Source organism: Enhydra lutris, unplaced genomic scaffold (genome assembly GCF_002288905.1).
Source record: "Enhydra lutris kenyoni isolate GAN:26980312 unplaced genomic scaffold, ASM228890v2 scaffoldscaffold30, whole genome shotgun sequence".
Taxonomy (NCBI): domain Eukaryota; kingdom Metazoa; phylum Chordata; class Mammalia; order Carnivora; family Mustelidae; genus Enhydra; species Enhydra lutris.
Window position 1 is genome coordinate 22,041,076 of NW_019154114.1, and position 13,916 is coordinate 22,054,991.

At 57.2% G+C, this 13,916-nt stretch overlaps 1 protein-coding gene across 15 annotated transcripts in view; it reads left to right on the top strand.

Annotated features, from left to right (window-relative positions):
• Nucleotides 1-13,916, top strand: part of LOC111152858 (acyl-CoA synthetase family member 3) — a 48,838-nt gene that overhangs the window by 5,524 nt on the left and 29,398 nt on the right. For 14 of the 15 annotated variants that reach the window (XR_002640957.1, XR_002640958.1, XR_002640961.1 and 11 more), the window contains exons 3-4: nucleotides 1,077-1,232; nucleotides 13,204-13,358. Coding sequence is in view for 9 of the 15 variants with exons in the window: in XM_022511550.1 (XP_022367258.1) it covers nucleotides 1,077-1,232; nucleotides 13,204-13,358 (311 nt within the window). In the remaining 6 variants the exon portion in view is untranslated. Of the gene's footprint in view, nucleotides 1-1,076; nucleotides 1,233-11,626; nucleotides 13,042-13,203; nucleotides 13,359-13,916 lie in introns of those variants that run through there. The other variant, XR_002640960.1, reaches the window with a different exon arrangement.

A 13,916-nucleotide genomic window follows, 5' to 3' on the forward strand; every position in this document is an offset into this window, starting at 1 on the left:
GCCCTCCCTAAAGCCTGTGGCCGGAAGTGGCCACCAGTCCTTCGGAACTGTGGGATGGGCTCTGGGAAAGCGGGGGCCCCCCGAGGGCTCCTTAGCCAGCAAAGAACAGTGTGGCCCGTATATGATGCTGAGGGTTTCAGAGGCAGCAGCTGGGGTGCAAACATTCAGATGCAGGTTCAGCACTGAGAACCAGCCTTCTCTCCAGATCTGAGTGCAGGACTTGGGTCCCGTGTTCGGGTGCTGTTCTCGTGTTCCAGGGCTCAGCATCTCAGCCGAGCTCCCCAGCTGCTTTACTTGCCATTTCTGTCCTCCCTGCTTCCAAAATACATGATCCAGACTCTCGTTCTCTAGGAGCAGTAAAATAGGAGACGCTCAGAACCAGAGGTGAGGTGTGAGGTCAGTGCCGTTGAGTCTCAGCGGCGGGGTAAACTGAGTCCGGGCTGACTGAGCCATGGCATCATTGGTAGGTTCTCTGTGTCTCCTGCAAGACGTACCTCCTGTCTGCAGAGACCGTCTGCTGCCCAGTGACTGTGAGGGTGCGTCTGTCCCTGTGTTTGCCCACAGTGGTCGTGGAGGCTTGCGGGCGTCCTCACGGGTGACTTTCAGAAGATTCCAGTGGACGTGTTTCACGGTGCATCTCACTCAAAGCTCAGGACGTGGTGGGAACCCACCTCCGGGTGCTGTGACCGTTCAGCTGGGGTGAGGGAGGCGCCGAGTCAGGAGGCAGAGTAGGGTGGGCGCTCGGATTCAGGCCTGGACCCTGCAGACACCTGGAACCCCAGGGCCCACTGGAGCCGGGATCACGCCTCCGCCTGCCTGGAAACGGGGCCACCGAGAGTGCATGTGGAGGCCTTGGGGCCCCCACATCAAAGCTCTGACCGCGTCCAGTTCTGTTCTTGGACCTGGGGGTCTGCAAACGAGCCAGTAGACCCTGGGCACATGGCCGCCGTCCCCTCCAGATGCTGCGAAGGGCTGGCCAGCAGAGTGCGAGCCTCCGGGCCTGTCTCTCCGGCTGCAGAGGCCCTGGCTGGCCTGGCGGCTTCCATCCTGTCTGAGGCTGTGCTATCATCCCACAGGTGACGGGGCTGGTCCACAAGTGGGCGTGGAGTAAAGACGACGTGATTCTCCATGTCCTCCCGCTGCACCACGTGCACGGCGTGGTCAACAAGCTGCTGTGTCCACTCTGGGTGGGGGCCACCTGTGTGATGCTCCCTGAGTTCAGCGCACAGCTGGTAAGTTGGGTCAGGCTCGCGCCGTGGCTGGATCCGGGTGCCCGTGGACCAGGCGCCTTCCTCGGTGGTGTCAACTTTGCCAGCTCTGTGAGTCCCTGTTGCTGCTCTGACAAATGATCCCAGACTGGGAGAGCCTAAAACAACACCCAGATTTCTGAGAGTCGGGAGCGAACGTTGGAGTGTGGGCGGGGCTGCCTGCGTCTGGAAAGGCCGCTTCTTGCTGCTTCTGGCATCCCGCGGCCCCGTGCCCTTGCCTGTCAGCCGCCTCACCACAGCTCTGTCCGCCGCATCTGCACCCCGTGAGCACAGGGGTCCGTCTGCGCGGCCAGGGCACCCTGCTTTCTCACAAGCCTTAACCGCGTCTGCAGAGTCTCTTTGCCCCACGAGGTGGCGTATCCACATGGATTAGAACAGGACGTTTTGGGCCATTGCTCAGCCAAGAACACCAGCTTTCCTTTGTTCTGGAGCAGGAGGTGCAGCTGGGGGCCCTTGGTTGGTCCCCGATGTGTGCGTTTTTGTAGCGTGGTGTTCCTTCCCCTCCCAGTCAGCCCGGCGGGGCAGCCCCCCGGGCCCCCCGGTGGAACAGAGCACAGTGATGACGAGGCCACTTTGCAGGGAAGACAGACCTGGCCAGGTGCGGACCTGCCACTGGACTCTGTTTGAGCCTCGGTTCCCCATCTGTGGTGGTTGAGGCCGGGCTCCACACAGACGCCCCAGGAGAAAGCGGCTGGGCCTGTGTCCTGGGAGGGGCCGCCCGGCACGGCTGGCTGACTGAGTTCGCTCCGCAGAGACGCTGAAGCCTGGCGCTTTGAAATGTGCGTTGACTTTTGCTACAATTTCTGTGATGAACATAGCTTTTAGTCACAGGGAAGATGTTGAAAAAGAACGGTTAGGTCATGTCGTGCTACTCTTCAAAACACCAAATAGCCAGATCGCCAAGGTGAAGAGCCCAGGGCACCCCCGAGGCCAGGCTCCTGGTGTGGATTGGTGGCTGTGTGGGGGCTGTCCCACAGGGGCGGGCCGTCCTCAGCCAGAGGAGACCGAGCTCGAGCTCCGGTGGGCACTCACCCAGCACTCCAGCTGCCTGAAGGCTCCTGGCCCAACGGACGGTCTGTTAGGGAGAGCGCCCAGGTTCCCTGCCCGGCAGCCCTCCTGAAGGCGCCTCAGGGTCCCTGGTCTCCAGCGTTCAGCAGCATCCACCTTCCTGTCTGCCGTAGGCCCCATCCTCCCCTTGCAACCCAGAGCCTTAATCCACACGTGTGTCCGGAGTGAGGCTCTGGGGGCGGCTGGCCTAGACCCAGCTCAGCCGCGCGGAGCAGCACAGCCCAGGCAACCTTCTGCCTCTCTGACCCTCGGTCTCGGCCTCTAGGGAGGAGGATCAGCGTGAGCGCTGTCCCGGGGATGTGCAGGAGCGCCCAGCACGCAGCAGGGGCATCGCAGCTGACACGGACACCTCTCCCAGGAAGACAGAGCATGGAGAAGGGGACCCTTTCTTCTCCGGCGGCTGCTAGAGTTTCAGTCCAGGAAGAGCTCGCCTCGGATGAGCCAGTGAGCCTGTCTGCTGACGGCTGGTGGTGGGAGTTAGAGAAGGAGCCGCTGTGGACTGGACAGAAGGGGTGGAGGCCCTCAGGCCCAGGTGGTTGCTTCGGACTTGTCCCAAGAGCCCAGGGCACGGCTCCAGGAGAGCTCGGGGCCTTCTGTCCGCCCCTTCAGCCGCCACAGCTCCGCCTCCAGCGCGCGTCTGTTCCTGAGCAGCAGAGTCCCGAGTGGTCTTATGTGGACAGAGAGTCTGTGGCTTGCAGATGCCCTTTGGGGCAGCAGGCTGGGGCGCTGTCCACTTTCTATACACAAAGGCCTCCCAGCAGACGTGATGTGTGACCCCTCCCCCCATGCACGCGCCCCTTCTTGGCAGGGCTCTGACCCAGGGCCCTGCTCTCCCCAACCCTGACCGGATGGATGGCTGCCCTGACCTGGACGAGTGGCCAGCCTTTCTCGGGAGCCACCGCCGTGCTGCCCAGGGTCCCCCGTCCTCGGCTTGGTTTTAGAGGCAGGAAGAGGGAGGGGCAGAACCAGATCTCTGGAGACCTAAGCTTCCAGGTTCCCTTTAAACAGAGGGAGAGGCCGACCCACCCTGACTTGCAGCCCCAGTGGCTGACGGCCGACACTGGCCCATGTTGTGAAAGTCCCCATGTCCTAGCTCCTGATTTGGGAGTGACGTGTGTGCTCCTGGTGGGGGTGGCAGGGACACCCTTCGGGGCAGCAGTACGAGACCAAGCAGATCTTTTCTTCCCCAAACCACAGACCCAGGAACCACAGAGAAGGAACAGGAAGAAAGCGCTGCCCCCCCTCCCAGCCCAAGCCTGGTCTCCCCACAGGCAACTCACCCGGACCCCCACAGCCCGCTAGCCCGGGCCTCATCTCCGAGGGCGCACCGTGTCCCCTTGCCTCTCTCCCCCTCCCCTTCCGACACTTGAGCCTCTCTTGCAGTAAATGTGCCCACAGCCGTGATCCCCGAGGCCACTGCCCTCCTCACCGCGGTCCCGCTTCTGCCCCTGCCCCTACATTGGTCACCACCTCTGGCCAGGTGTCCAGCACATCTCACTCCCCCTAGGATGTCGCTCCTTCTGTTCGTGGGGTGTCCCGAGGTTGTAAAGGAGTGCAGGGTCTGGGCGTTTGTGGGTGAGTGGATGACACGTGGACCCCTCTCGCTGTGTGAGCAACAACAAGGGCACACTGGTGGGTAGCCGGCTCAAAACCTCGGTGCGCCATCTCAATACGTTGTGAGTGTGTGGATTTGTGGCACAGGCATTCAGCCGTGGAGGGGGTACAGTTGTTGGTTTAATAAGTTTTTTAGTATCAAGTAAAGAAGCAGTGTAAGTAGGTACAGTGTAACACAGCTGTCCACTTAAAATCCATCCTCCTTGAAACAGTAACTTCCCTGCAAAGGTCTGGGCGTGCACACATTTGTGTCTATGAACGTTTGTGCGTTTTCTCAGTTCATTCTGTGCGTCCGTCAGCAGGATGAATTCTAAGGTTTCAGAGAGGCCTCAGGTTCTGAGGGGATCTGGAAACGCTCAGCGGTTGTCCGTGTAAATTAGCAGCGACAGCTTCTTTGCTTTGTACCGTGTGGGCTTAGGAGACGGTTCGTAGCTTCTGAGGAACTCTGTGTAAGGTGGGGCCAGGTTTCTGCAGTGGCAGTAGACGGCCTGGGGTCCTGGGCTCTGGGGGTCTCCCCGCTGAGCCCGGCATGGGCCAGCTATGGGGTGACAGGCTCTCCGTGGCCCATGATCAGGCCTCGTGAGATGGCCATGACGTGAGGGCAGGCGGGGAGGTGGGGGGGCCAAGTGCTGCTGTCACAGCCTGCGGAACATGCCAGCTGCTGATGAGGCCATGTCCCTCCTGTGTCTCCGTGGATTCCCTCTGGTTGACGCCCCAGGATCTCCGCCTCTGGCCAAGGGGGCAATTTCTGCCAAAGGCACTAAATCAGGGTGGTGCCATGGGACCTCCTGGGAACCTGCCTGCTGGGCAGAGGCTGTGCCGGCCGCCCCAGAACCCTGGTCACGTGGGGTTGGGGCTCTCAGGGGCTCAGCCATGTAGGCTGCTGGGATCCCCACCCCTGCCTAGGACACTCTCCCTGGCATAACCATGCTGCCCCAGGAGACCTGTGACCCCAGACCAAGTTCATTCTGGGATCTGAGCAGTGGGCATCTTGGTGGGGTTGGGGGGGTGTTCTCAGGCTGAATGTACATCAGGGTGTCTACAGAGTTGGGGGGAGGGGGGCAGAGCGCACGACACTCCCATAGTCTCAGGTCAGAGCCGTAGTGTGGGGGCTTCTCGGGCAGGGTGTACCCACAGACCACAGGAGCCGGGACCTCATCGCCCACTTTTGGCTGGAGCACCTCAGAACACAAGAACAGCTTTCTGTGTTGTTTAGGATTGCCAAAAAACGAGTGATGGTTTGACCCTTGGGGTCACTGTGTTCAGCTGGTTAAGCCTTCCCTTTGGCCCCCCACCTGCCTAGCAGAGCTGAGACCTGAGCTGTCTTTCCCGTCCTGGTGACAGAGCAGAGCGTAGTGGGGAGAGGGTGAGTGAGAGAGGTGCCCGGGGCCCTCGCAAGGCTGCCTCCGTGGTGGGTGGCGTCCCGGCTCAGCAGGTTTGCAAGCTCACACAGGTTCCTGTGGGCAGCCTGATTTGGGAACCACTGTCTGATCTGCTGTGGCAGCTCACGGCACAGCAGGGCTTTGCGGTCCAGCTGCCTCAGAAGCGCTCTTGCCAGTGAGAGGCAGGCTCTAGGGGGGCTCACTCTCAGCACGGAATCCCGAGGTGGATGAGTGTTAGTTTCTGGGGGGTTGGGACAGCGGGGAGGAAATGTGGCATTTCAGGACAGCCGCTGCCCCCTTTGCTGACTTGGGTGAGTGCCAGGACAGGCGCCCTCAGGAGGTGGCATCTGGTTGTCACCTATGTGCTGGGGGTCAGAGGCCAGGCTGGAGGACCACAGCACCAGTCAGCACGTGTTCCCTCCTTCCTGTAGCCTTGAGTGCAAAGCCAGGGGACCAGATGACGGCTCCCCAGAGTGGATGGACAGTTTGTGGGGCCTGTCCTCCCCCATCTTGTGCCAGGCAGCCTGTGAGGGAGGAGCCCCTCACCATGGTACCTCCCCTGGGATGTGGGAGTCTGTCCCGTTGTGTGTCCTCTTGTCCACATGCTCCTGGCAACAGGTGAGACCTTGGTGGGCAGGACGAGGTCTGGCCAAGGGGAGGGTGTTGTCGGGGCTCATCGGACCAGGAGCTGGCAGGGTCTGCACACAGGTCAGCCACACACGTGAGTGCCACGTGGCATTGGGCAGTTCCACCTTAGCCAGATCAGGACGGCCACACTCTTTTCAGCTGCCCTTATCCCAAGGCCACATCTTCCCCAGTGACAGGCAGCGCCAATTTGGCGGACCCATGTGTCTTTACAAGCCAGGGGGAAGTAAGAGGCTACCCAGAATTTCCAGCAAATCTGCATTCCAGAGCTTGGGGGGGGGGGGGCCCGCAGAGATCAGTGCCATGATGTGTTGGGGGAGAGGGAGCAGCTGGTCAAGCTCATGGCCACACCTGGGCCACAAGGGCCCTGTCAGGCAGCTGTCCTGTCCCCACGGATTCTGTCCTTGCTCGCTGCTCTGTACACTGTGATCTGGAGCTGTTAGCTCTCTTTCTTCTCCACTCAGCGGCAGGAAGCTCACCACACCCATTTTTTATCTTCGCTTCTCATTTCTCTGCTCAGTAATAAGAAAGTGGGCTTGTGATCACCTAAGTGAACTTCCTCAGTCCTACCAAATGTTGATTGAACATCAATTCGTAATATCTTCTTGCTAATAAATATGAGTTCATTTCTGTGCTTGGGAAGAATTGTACCGTATCAGCTTTAGGGGCCTTTAGAGAGATCACCTAATCTAACCCCCTTCATCAAGTCTTAAAACTTTCTAAAGTCGCTTGTGTCTCAGAGCCCTGCGAGAGCGATGACTGCCGCGCACCCTTACCTGGCCTCCGTGGCTCCAGGCTCAGGGTCGCTCTTGTTTCAGCTGGAAACGTCATCTCCTGTGTTGGGTCAGTCGAAAGGAACCGCAGGTGTCAGAAGATTTCTGCATCCCTGAAGCCAAGGATGCTCTTTCTTAGAGTTGTGACGGCGCCGTCATCATGGAGCGACGAGCCGGAACCCCAACGTCAGGTGTCGCCAGCAGGGTCCTCAGTGCCAGGGCTGCCCGTGGCCTCCAGTGTGTCGGGCTGGGATCCCGGTGATGCCCGGCTCCTGCTGGGTGTGGCTTCACCCACAGGCTTCCCTCTGCATCTTCCTGGCGTGTTTTGTTTAAGAGGTCGCGCTGCGTGTCCTTTTGCAGATTGCGTCCCGATGTTGTCATTTAACATGTTCCCTGTCCCTTATATCCCCTGAGATTTGGTGGCTGGCTTGAGAGATGGGATTCAGGTTCCCATTTTGTGGTGGTGAGGGGGAGACTTCCTGCTGGCGGTGGCCCACCTGCCTAGCAGTCCCGCAGGGCACCTGCCGTCCGCACTCACTGACGCTCACTGCGAGAGCTCGGGCTCAGGGTCTGAACGGCGGGGACGCTCGCTTCCGCGGACGATGATCTGCGCACGTTCAGGCGTATGTGCATCAGGCAGTGCCGCATCTGCCTTTACGCCTGTGCCCCCTGTGCTGCTGTCTGCACCCAGGTGAAGACAGAGGACGTTCTCCTGGCCCCGGAAGGTCCTCTCCTGTCTCAGCATCCCTCCCCTGCACCCACCAGAGCTGACGCTGGCCCGGCTCTGTTGCCATGGGTACGTTCCGTGTACTCCTTGTGTGAATGAACACGACAACACGTGCTCCCTTGTGCCCTGCAGCTCATGGCGCTGCACTGGGATTCATCCTGTGCTACGTTGCTTGTCACTTGGTCTTTTGTGTTGCTGTGTTGTGTTCCATCATTTATCCCTGCTGCCACGGAGGACTTTGGGTTGTTTCCAGTTTGGGGACATTATGCATAAAGCTGCTGTGGACATTCTCATCAGGATCTCTCTGTGGGTGCTTCTCCTGGGTCTGTGCCTGCCCGTGCCGGACACTAGCTGGGCCGGACCGGCAGACTTCTCCAAGACGGCGAGGGTGGGGCTTGCTCCCTGTTGCTCCGTATTCTCATCCACACTTGGCATTGTCCGTCAGGTCCGCGGGTGTGTTTTCGCTTCCTTTTGTTGAGGTGTGGTGCGCATGCAGTGTGACTCACGGATCTCAGTGTGGTTCACCGTGTCGCGGTGAGTGTGTGGGGCACACCAGCTTGGATATGAAATGTTCCCGGCCCCCCGGAAGGTCTGTTGTGCCTCCTTCCAGCCACCCCACCGAAGACCGCCACCTCGTTGCATGCTCTTACTCTAAGGCAGCTGATCTGTTTCTGAAGCTTGTGTGGGATGGACCCACAGCGACTGTGCTTCTGCGTCTCGTGCGTCCCCATAATACCTTTGAGGTTTGTCCACATTCACGTGGCAACAGCTGATTCCTTCTCATGACCAAGGGTCCTGCAGCCGGGCATTGCTACTGTTGCTGGACATTTGGGATGGTTTCCGTTTCGGCTTTCGGAGGAAAGCTGCCAGGAGCATTCTGTGGAAGTCTCTTTGGAGATGTATATATTCATTTCTCTGGGGTAGACACCAGGGGTAGGATTACCGGGTCGTGGAGTCATGTGCGGTTAACTTGAGAAACGGTCAACTCTCGTTTCTGCTCTGTGCTTCTGTCCGCAGGGGCAGGGCCAAGGGCTCCAGCCTGCCAGCGCTCAGCTGCTCAGACTTGTTACATTTCAGCCGTCCTCCCGGGTGTGCGGTGCCCTCACTTTTGTTACAAAATCTGCGTTTCTCATGAGCACCTTTCTGTGTGCTTGTTGGTCATTCGGAGGTCTTCTCAGATCGGGCCGTCTCTTTGTTACCGACCTGTAGCGTTCTTCACGTTCCGGATGGAAGGCCTTTGTCAGAATGGCGTGCTGTGGATCTCCAGTCTGGTTCTTGTTTCGCAAACCAGTGTCTTTTAACAGTGTCTGTGATACAGAGAACTTTCACTTTCGAAGTACTGATTTGGAAGCAATAACGGTGCGGCCGTCATTGACTTACCCGGAGCCTTGGGGAAGGCATTAACATTTCACGGTTAAGTGTGATGCTAGCTGTTGGTTTTGTAGATGCCGCCTGTTAGCTGGAGGACGTGCCTGGCGCCTCCTTGTCTGCCGAGAGCTTTTACCTTCGAGGATAGAGTACTAGATGGCCGTGTCTGCTGTGGTGATCACGTGGCATCTTGTCCCTTCGTTTGTTGTGTGTTTCCTCCTGTCACTGTGCTCTGCTCACACACTCCTTCCGTGTTTCCAGCTTCCTCACCTGGCAGCCCTGCGGCAGACGTCCTAGGGTTGGGATGTACTGTCGTTTTCTGTATTGCTAGATTTCCTTTGCTGGTATTTTGCTCAGGCTTCTGCACGTGTGTTCATGAGGAGCGCGGTCTGCAGCTCTTTCGGGACCTTCTCGCTGGGCTCCCATGTCGGCACGGGCTCCCTTGGGAAGGGCTTCTTCCTGGGCTGGTTGGTGTGAGGCCGAAACTCTTCCTCCCTTGAGTGTCTGCTCAAGCTCGCCGTGGAAGCCATCCGGGCCAGACCTCCCCCGGAAGGCTTTTAGTTAAGGGCTCGATTCCTTTAACAGATACAAGACTTCTAATGTTTATACTTTGTTTCTTGCGTCTGTCTCGGTAAGTTTTGCTTTTTAAAGGAAATCGTCCATCTCATCACAATTGTGAAATTCACTGTAAGAATTCTCTCCTTGTGCGTTGAGTGCCTCTGGGGTCTGTGGCGATGTCTCATGTAGCTCCGAGTGGGTGGTTTACGTTTCCCTTCTTTCCTCTTGGCCGTTGTCGTGTCAGAGGCTTTTCTCTAATGCACCTGTGCTTCCTGTGTGCTTGACTTCTGTCCGTTCCTCCTTCCTTTATCTTCACAACGCGTCGTCGCTGTTGTCGCTTGAAGCATCAGGAGCCCGTAGCGCCGGCACTGATTGCCAGGCCTCTCCTGTGGCGCGCCCCGTGTGCTCCTCTCAGCCGTGCGCCTGTTGGCTCGGCTCACCCGTCTCCCAGCTTGCTACCCTCCGGTGTTCAGATCATGTTTTTCTTGCAGCTCTGTCCAGGTGGGATTCACACACCCTGGAAGTCACTGTTGCAAATGGTTCAGTGATTCTTCATAAATCTAGACTTGTCCGCCATTGTCTCACTCCCTGCTCCCATGCCACCCCTGGTGATCGCCGTCAGCCCGTGTCTCCGCACAGTCCCTTTCCTAGACAATGCACGTGTGCTGAGCCCTACAGCTTGCAGTGTTTTATGTCTGGCTTCCTTCTTTCTGCAGAACATCTTAGAGTTTCACCCATGTTGTAGGATATGGGGCAGTGGTTGCCTTTTTGTTCCTGAAGAGCACCCTGTTGTGTGGGTACGTGCGCTCTGTTTGCCCAGCAACTGTCTCGTGGGCTGTGGGTTGCTTCCAGTTTGGGTCTGTTAAGAATAATGCTGCTGTGAAAATTTGCACCCAGGCCCTTGTGTGGACATGTTTTCATTTACCTTACAGAGATATGCAGTGATGGAATTGTTAGATTATAGGGCAAGTTTATGTTTCGTATTTTAAGAAACTTCCAAACGATTTTCCACATGGGCTGTTGTTTACATTCTCACCAGCAGTGTGCAAGGACCCTAGTCTCTCCACATCAGACCAGCCCTTATTCTTGTGTTAAGTAATTGTTCCAGTTCTAGCAGACAGGAGGTGAGATCTGCTGTACTTTCAATTTGCATTTCTTTTTCTTTTTTAAAGATTATTTATTTGAGAGAGAGTATGTGAGCAGGGAGGGGCAGAGGGAGAGGGAATCTGAAGCAGAGTCTGTACCGAATGCAGAGCCCAACATGGGGCCTGATCTCTGAACGCTGAGATCGTGACCTGAGCCAAATCCAAGACACTTAACTGACTGTGCCGCCCAGGCGCCCCTTGATTTGCGTTTCCTTAATGAGCAGTGATGCTGAGCGTTTTTTTTCATGGTCTCAGTCGCATTTCTGTATCTTCCTTGGTGAGATCTTCAGACCTTTGCCCATGTTTGTGTCAAGTTATTGATCTCATTGAATCGTCAGCCTTCTGTGTGCGTTCCACACGTCAGTCTTTTGTCAGATGGATGTATACAGGTGTTTTCTCCCAGTCTGGTTTGTCTCTTCATTTTCTTAATGGTGTCTTCTGAAACACGTGATTTTAGTTTAGGTGAAATCCATTGTATCAGTTAATTTCATAGATCATGCTTTTGGTGTGATATCTGAGAAATCTTTGCTCATCCAAAATCATGGAGATTTTTTCCTAGAAGTTGTCTAGTTTGAGCTCATGCATTTAAGTCTCTGGTTCACTTTGGGTGAATTTTTGTGTCTGGCGGAGGTCTGGAATCCGTCCCTCTGCAGGTGGCTGCTCAGTCTCCCTTGTGCTGTCTGTTGGAAAGATCAGTCTTTCCACAGCTGAAGTGAGGGCTCTCCCTCTTGTCCAAAACCAGTCGGCCACAGGGCACCCGGCTGGCGCAGTCGGCTGAGTGTCTGACTCGGGTTTTTTTGTGTTTTGGTTTTTGGGTTTTTTTTTTAAAGATTTTATTTATTTATTTGACAGATGGAGAGCACAAGTAGACAGAGAGGCAGGCAGAGAGAGGAAGGGAAGCAGGCTCCCTGCGGAGCAGAGAACCCCATGTGGGGCTCAATCCCAGGACCCTGAGATCATGACCTGAGCCGAAGGCAGAGGCTTTAACCCACTGAGCCACCCAGGCGCCCCTTGACTCTTGGTTTTGGCTCGGGTCGTGACCTCAGGGTTGTGAGTCTGAGTCACCCGAGGCGCAGCGCTCAGCGGGGCATCTGCTTCTCCCTCTCCCTCTGCCCCTCCCCCATGGTCACTCGCTCATGCACGCGCTCTCTCTAAGATAAATAGATACACAGAGTCTTTACAGACAGACAACGGGCTGTGCAAGTGTTGCTTATTCTGGGCTCCGGTCGGTCTGTCGATCTGGGGCTCTGGCCTTCCAACGGCACCACGCCGCTGTGGTCACTCTTATCTGGAGCAAGGTCAGGAGTTGAGAGGTGTGAGTCCTCCACGCTTATTCCCCCTTTCACACTCCTCTTGGCTCTCTCGGGTCCCTACCCTCCCGTGTGAGCGCCAGGCCAGCCAGTCAGTTTCTGTGCCAGGGCTCCACGGGGATCTGGGGGGCACGTTGACGCTGCAGCTCAGGGTGGGGACATGCAGTGTCCGGTCTGTGTCGAGGCCACGAGCCCACAGACGTGGGCTCTCCCTGCCAGGCCCACAGCTGTGCCGTGTCGTGCTTCCTCTGTGGCCCACGTGTTTGCTCTGTCTTGTCCTGTCCTCCTTCTGCGTGGACCTTTTCCGTGAGCCTGTGTCTCACCGTTTCTGTCCTTTCTTCTGTGCTGCCCCATCTGCGTCCTAGTCTGTCCGGTGAATTCCTGACTTCAGATGACGCGTCTCTGGTTTTGTAATGGTTCTCTTTTGTATTTCCACTTCGCTGATGAAACCCTTGATTTTCCCTCATTTTGTTCATCTTTTCTACAAAATTCCAAGGCCTGTTTGTTGTAATGACCTTGAATTCCTAGTCTGATTAACTCCAACATCTGGATCTTCTGAGGGTCAGCCTCTGTTGACTTTTTCTCTATAATCATGGGCCACTTTTTCCTGTTTCCCTACATACTTTGCAGTGCGACAGTGCTGATTGTTGTCTTTTAAAAAATGGTATTATTTCCCCTGATACGCCCGCCCTCCACGCAACCCTTCCTCTTAAGGGTCAGGGTGCATGGGATTGGCCCCTCGAATGCTTTGGAGCGAGGTCTAGTCACCGGAGGCTCACTCGGCAATGATGTGTTGAAGACAGAGCGGGATGCCACGCCAGTGTCTCTCGGACTGGGGGGACACCTGCCAACAGGGAGGTCTCGGGGCATCTCTGTATGGACACAGGGAGCATCTGCTACCCAACAAAACACAGAAGGCACGTGGTTTTTTCTCACCTCACCGGATGGTCATGCGTCCACCATCTCCGCATGTCTGCTGGGGCCGGGCCCAGGGCTGACCCACAGGCTCACCAGTGCCACCTGGGAGAGGGGGAGGTGCGTCACCTCTCCTGACAGCAGACCTGAGGCTGGAGCCGTGCCCCTACTCTCTCCCTGCAGACTGTCCCCCGTCACACGTCACCCCGCAGCCGGACACCAGTGTCCGGCACAGGGGACTCCCACGGGAACGACCAGAGTCACTCAGGTGACATGCCTCATTGTGGGAGCTGCGTCCGGGGCCTTTAAAGCTGAGGGAGGGGGGCGGTCTCTGTTCGGGGAACCGCGCGGGAGCCAGCCGTGTCTGTCCACATCTGAGCCTGTGCGAGTTTCCTCACGTCTCCCTGTATCCCTCCTGCTTCCTTTCTAGGTTTGGGAAAAGCTCTTAGGTGGTGAGAGTCCGCGGATTAACGTGTTCATGGCGGTGCCCACGATCTACGCCAAGCTGGTGGACTATTATGACAGACGGTTCACCCTGCCTCACGTCCAGGCTTTCATCCGCGCAGTTTGTGAGCAGAGAATTAGGTAAATGGAAGCGGCCCCTCTCCTGCCCCAGAGGCCTTAGAGGGCCGCTGACATCACATATGTTCAGCCGAACTGGCCCAGGTGGTAGGAAGCAGTATATTCCAGCCTTTAAAGCTGTAGCGAGCTGCGTTTTCTGCATGTCTGTCCATGTTCTGTCTCTCTCTGCGTCTCTCTCTGTCTCGTGGTCCAGTTGGAAGGACGAGGGCTCAGGCCCCCCGTTCTGGCCCTCTAGCCCCCGTCCCCCATGGAGCGCCCCCACCCCTACCCTGCCCCTCGAAGCCCCATTGACAGACATGTGCTGGACCTTCCGGGCCCTTCCGTGGCCTGGGGCTTGTTCTGCTGTCTCTTACAAGCCCACAGACACAGCGCCCTTCGGCCTGATTCTTCCTCGGGTGTGAGCCCTGAGACCGTGCACACGAAGGTGGGTGGCTTGGTGACTTCTACTGGGACCAGAGCCCCATGACACGCGTTCCGTGGCAAGCACAGCCTCTCACGGAACATAGAGCACGCGGTCTGGCTGGTGTGAACGGGCCGCACTCGGTGTGGTGCGAGTGACCA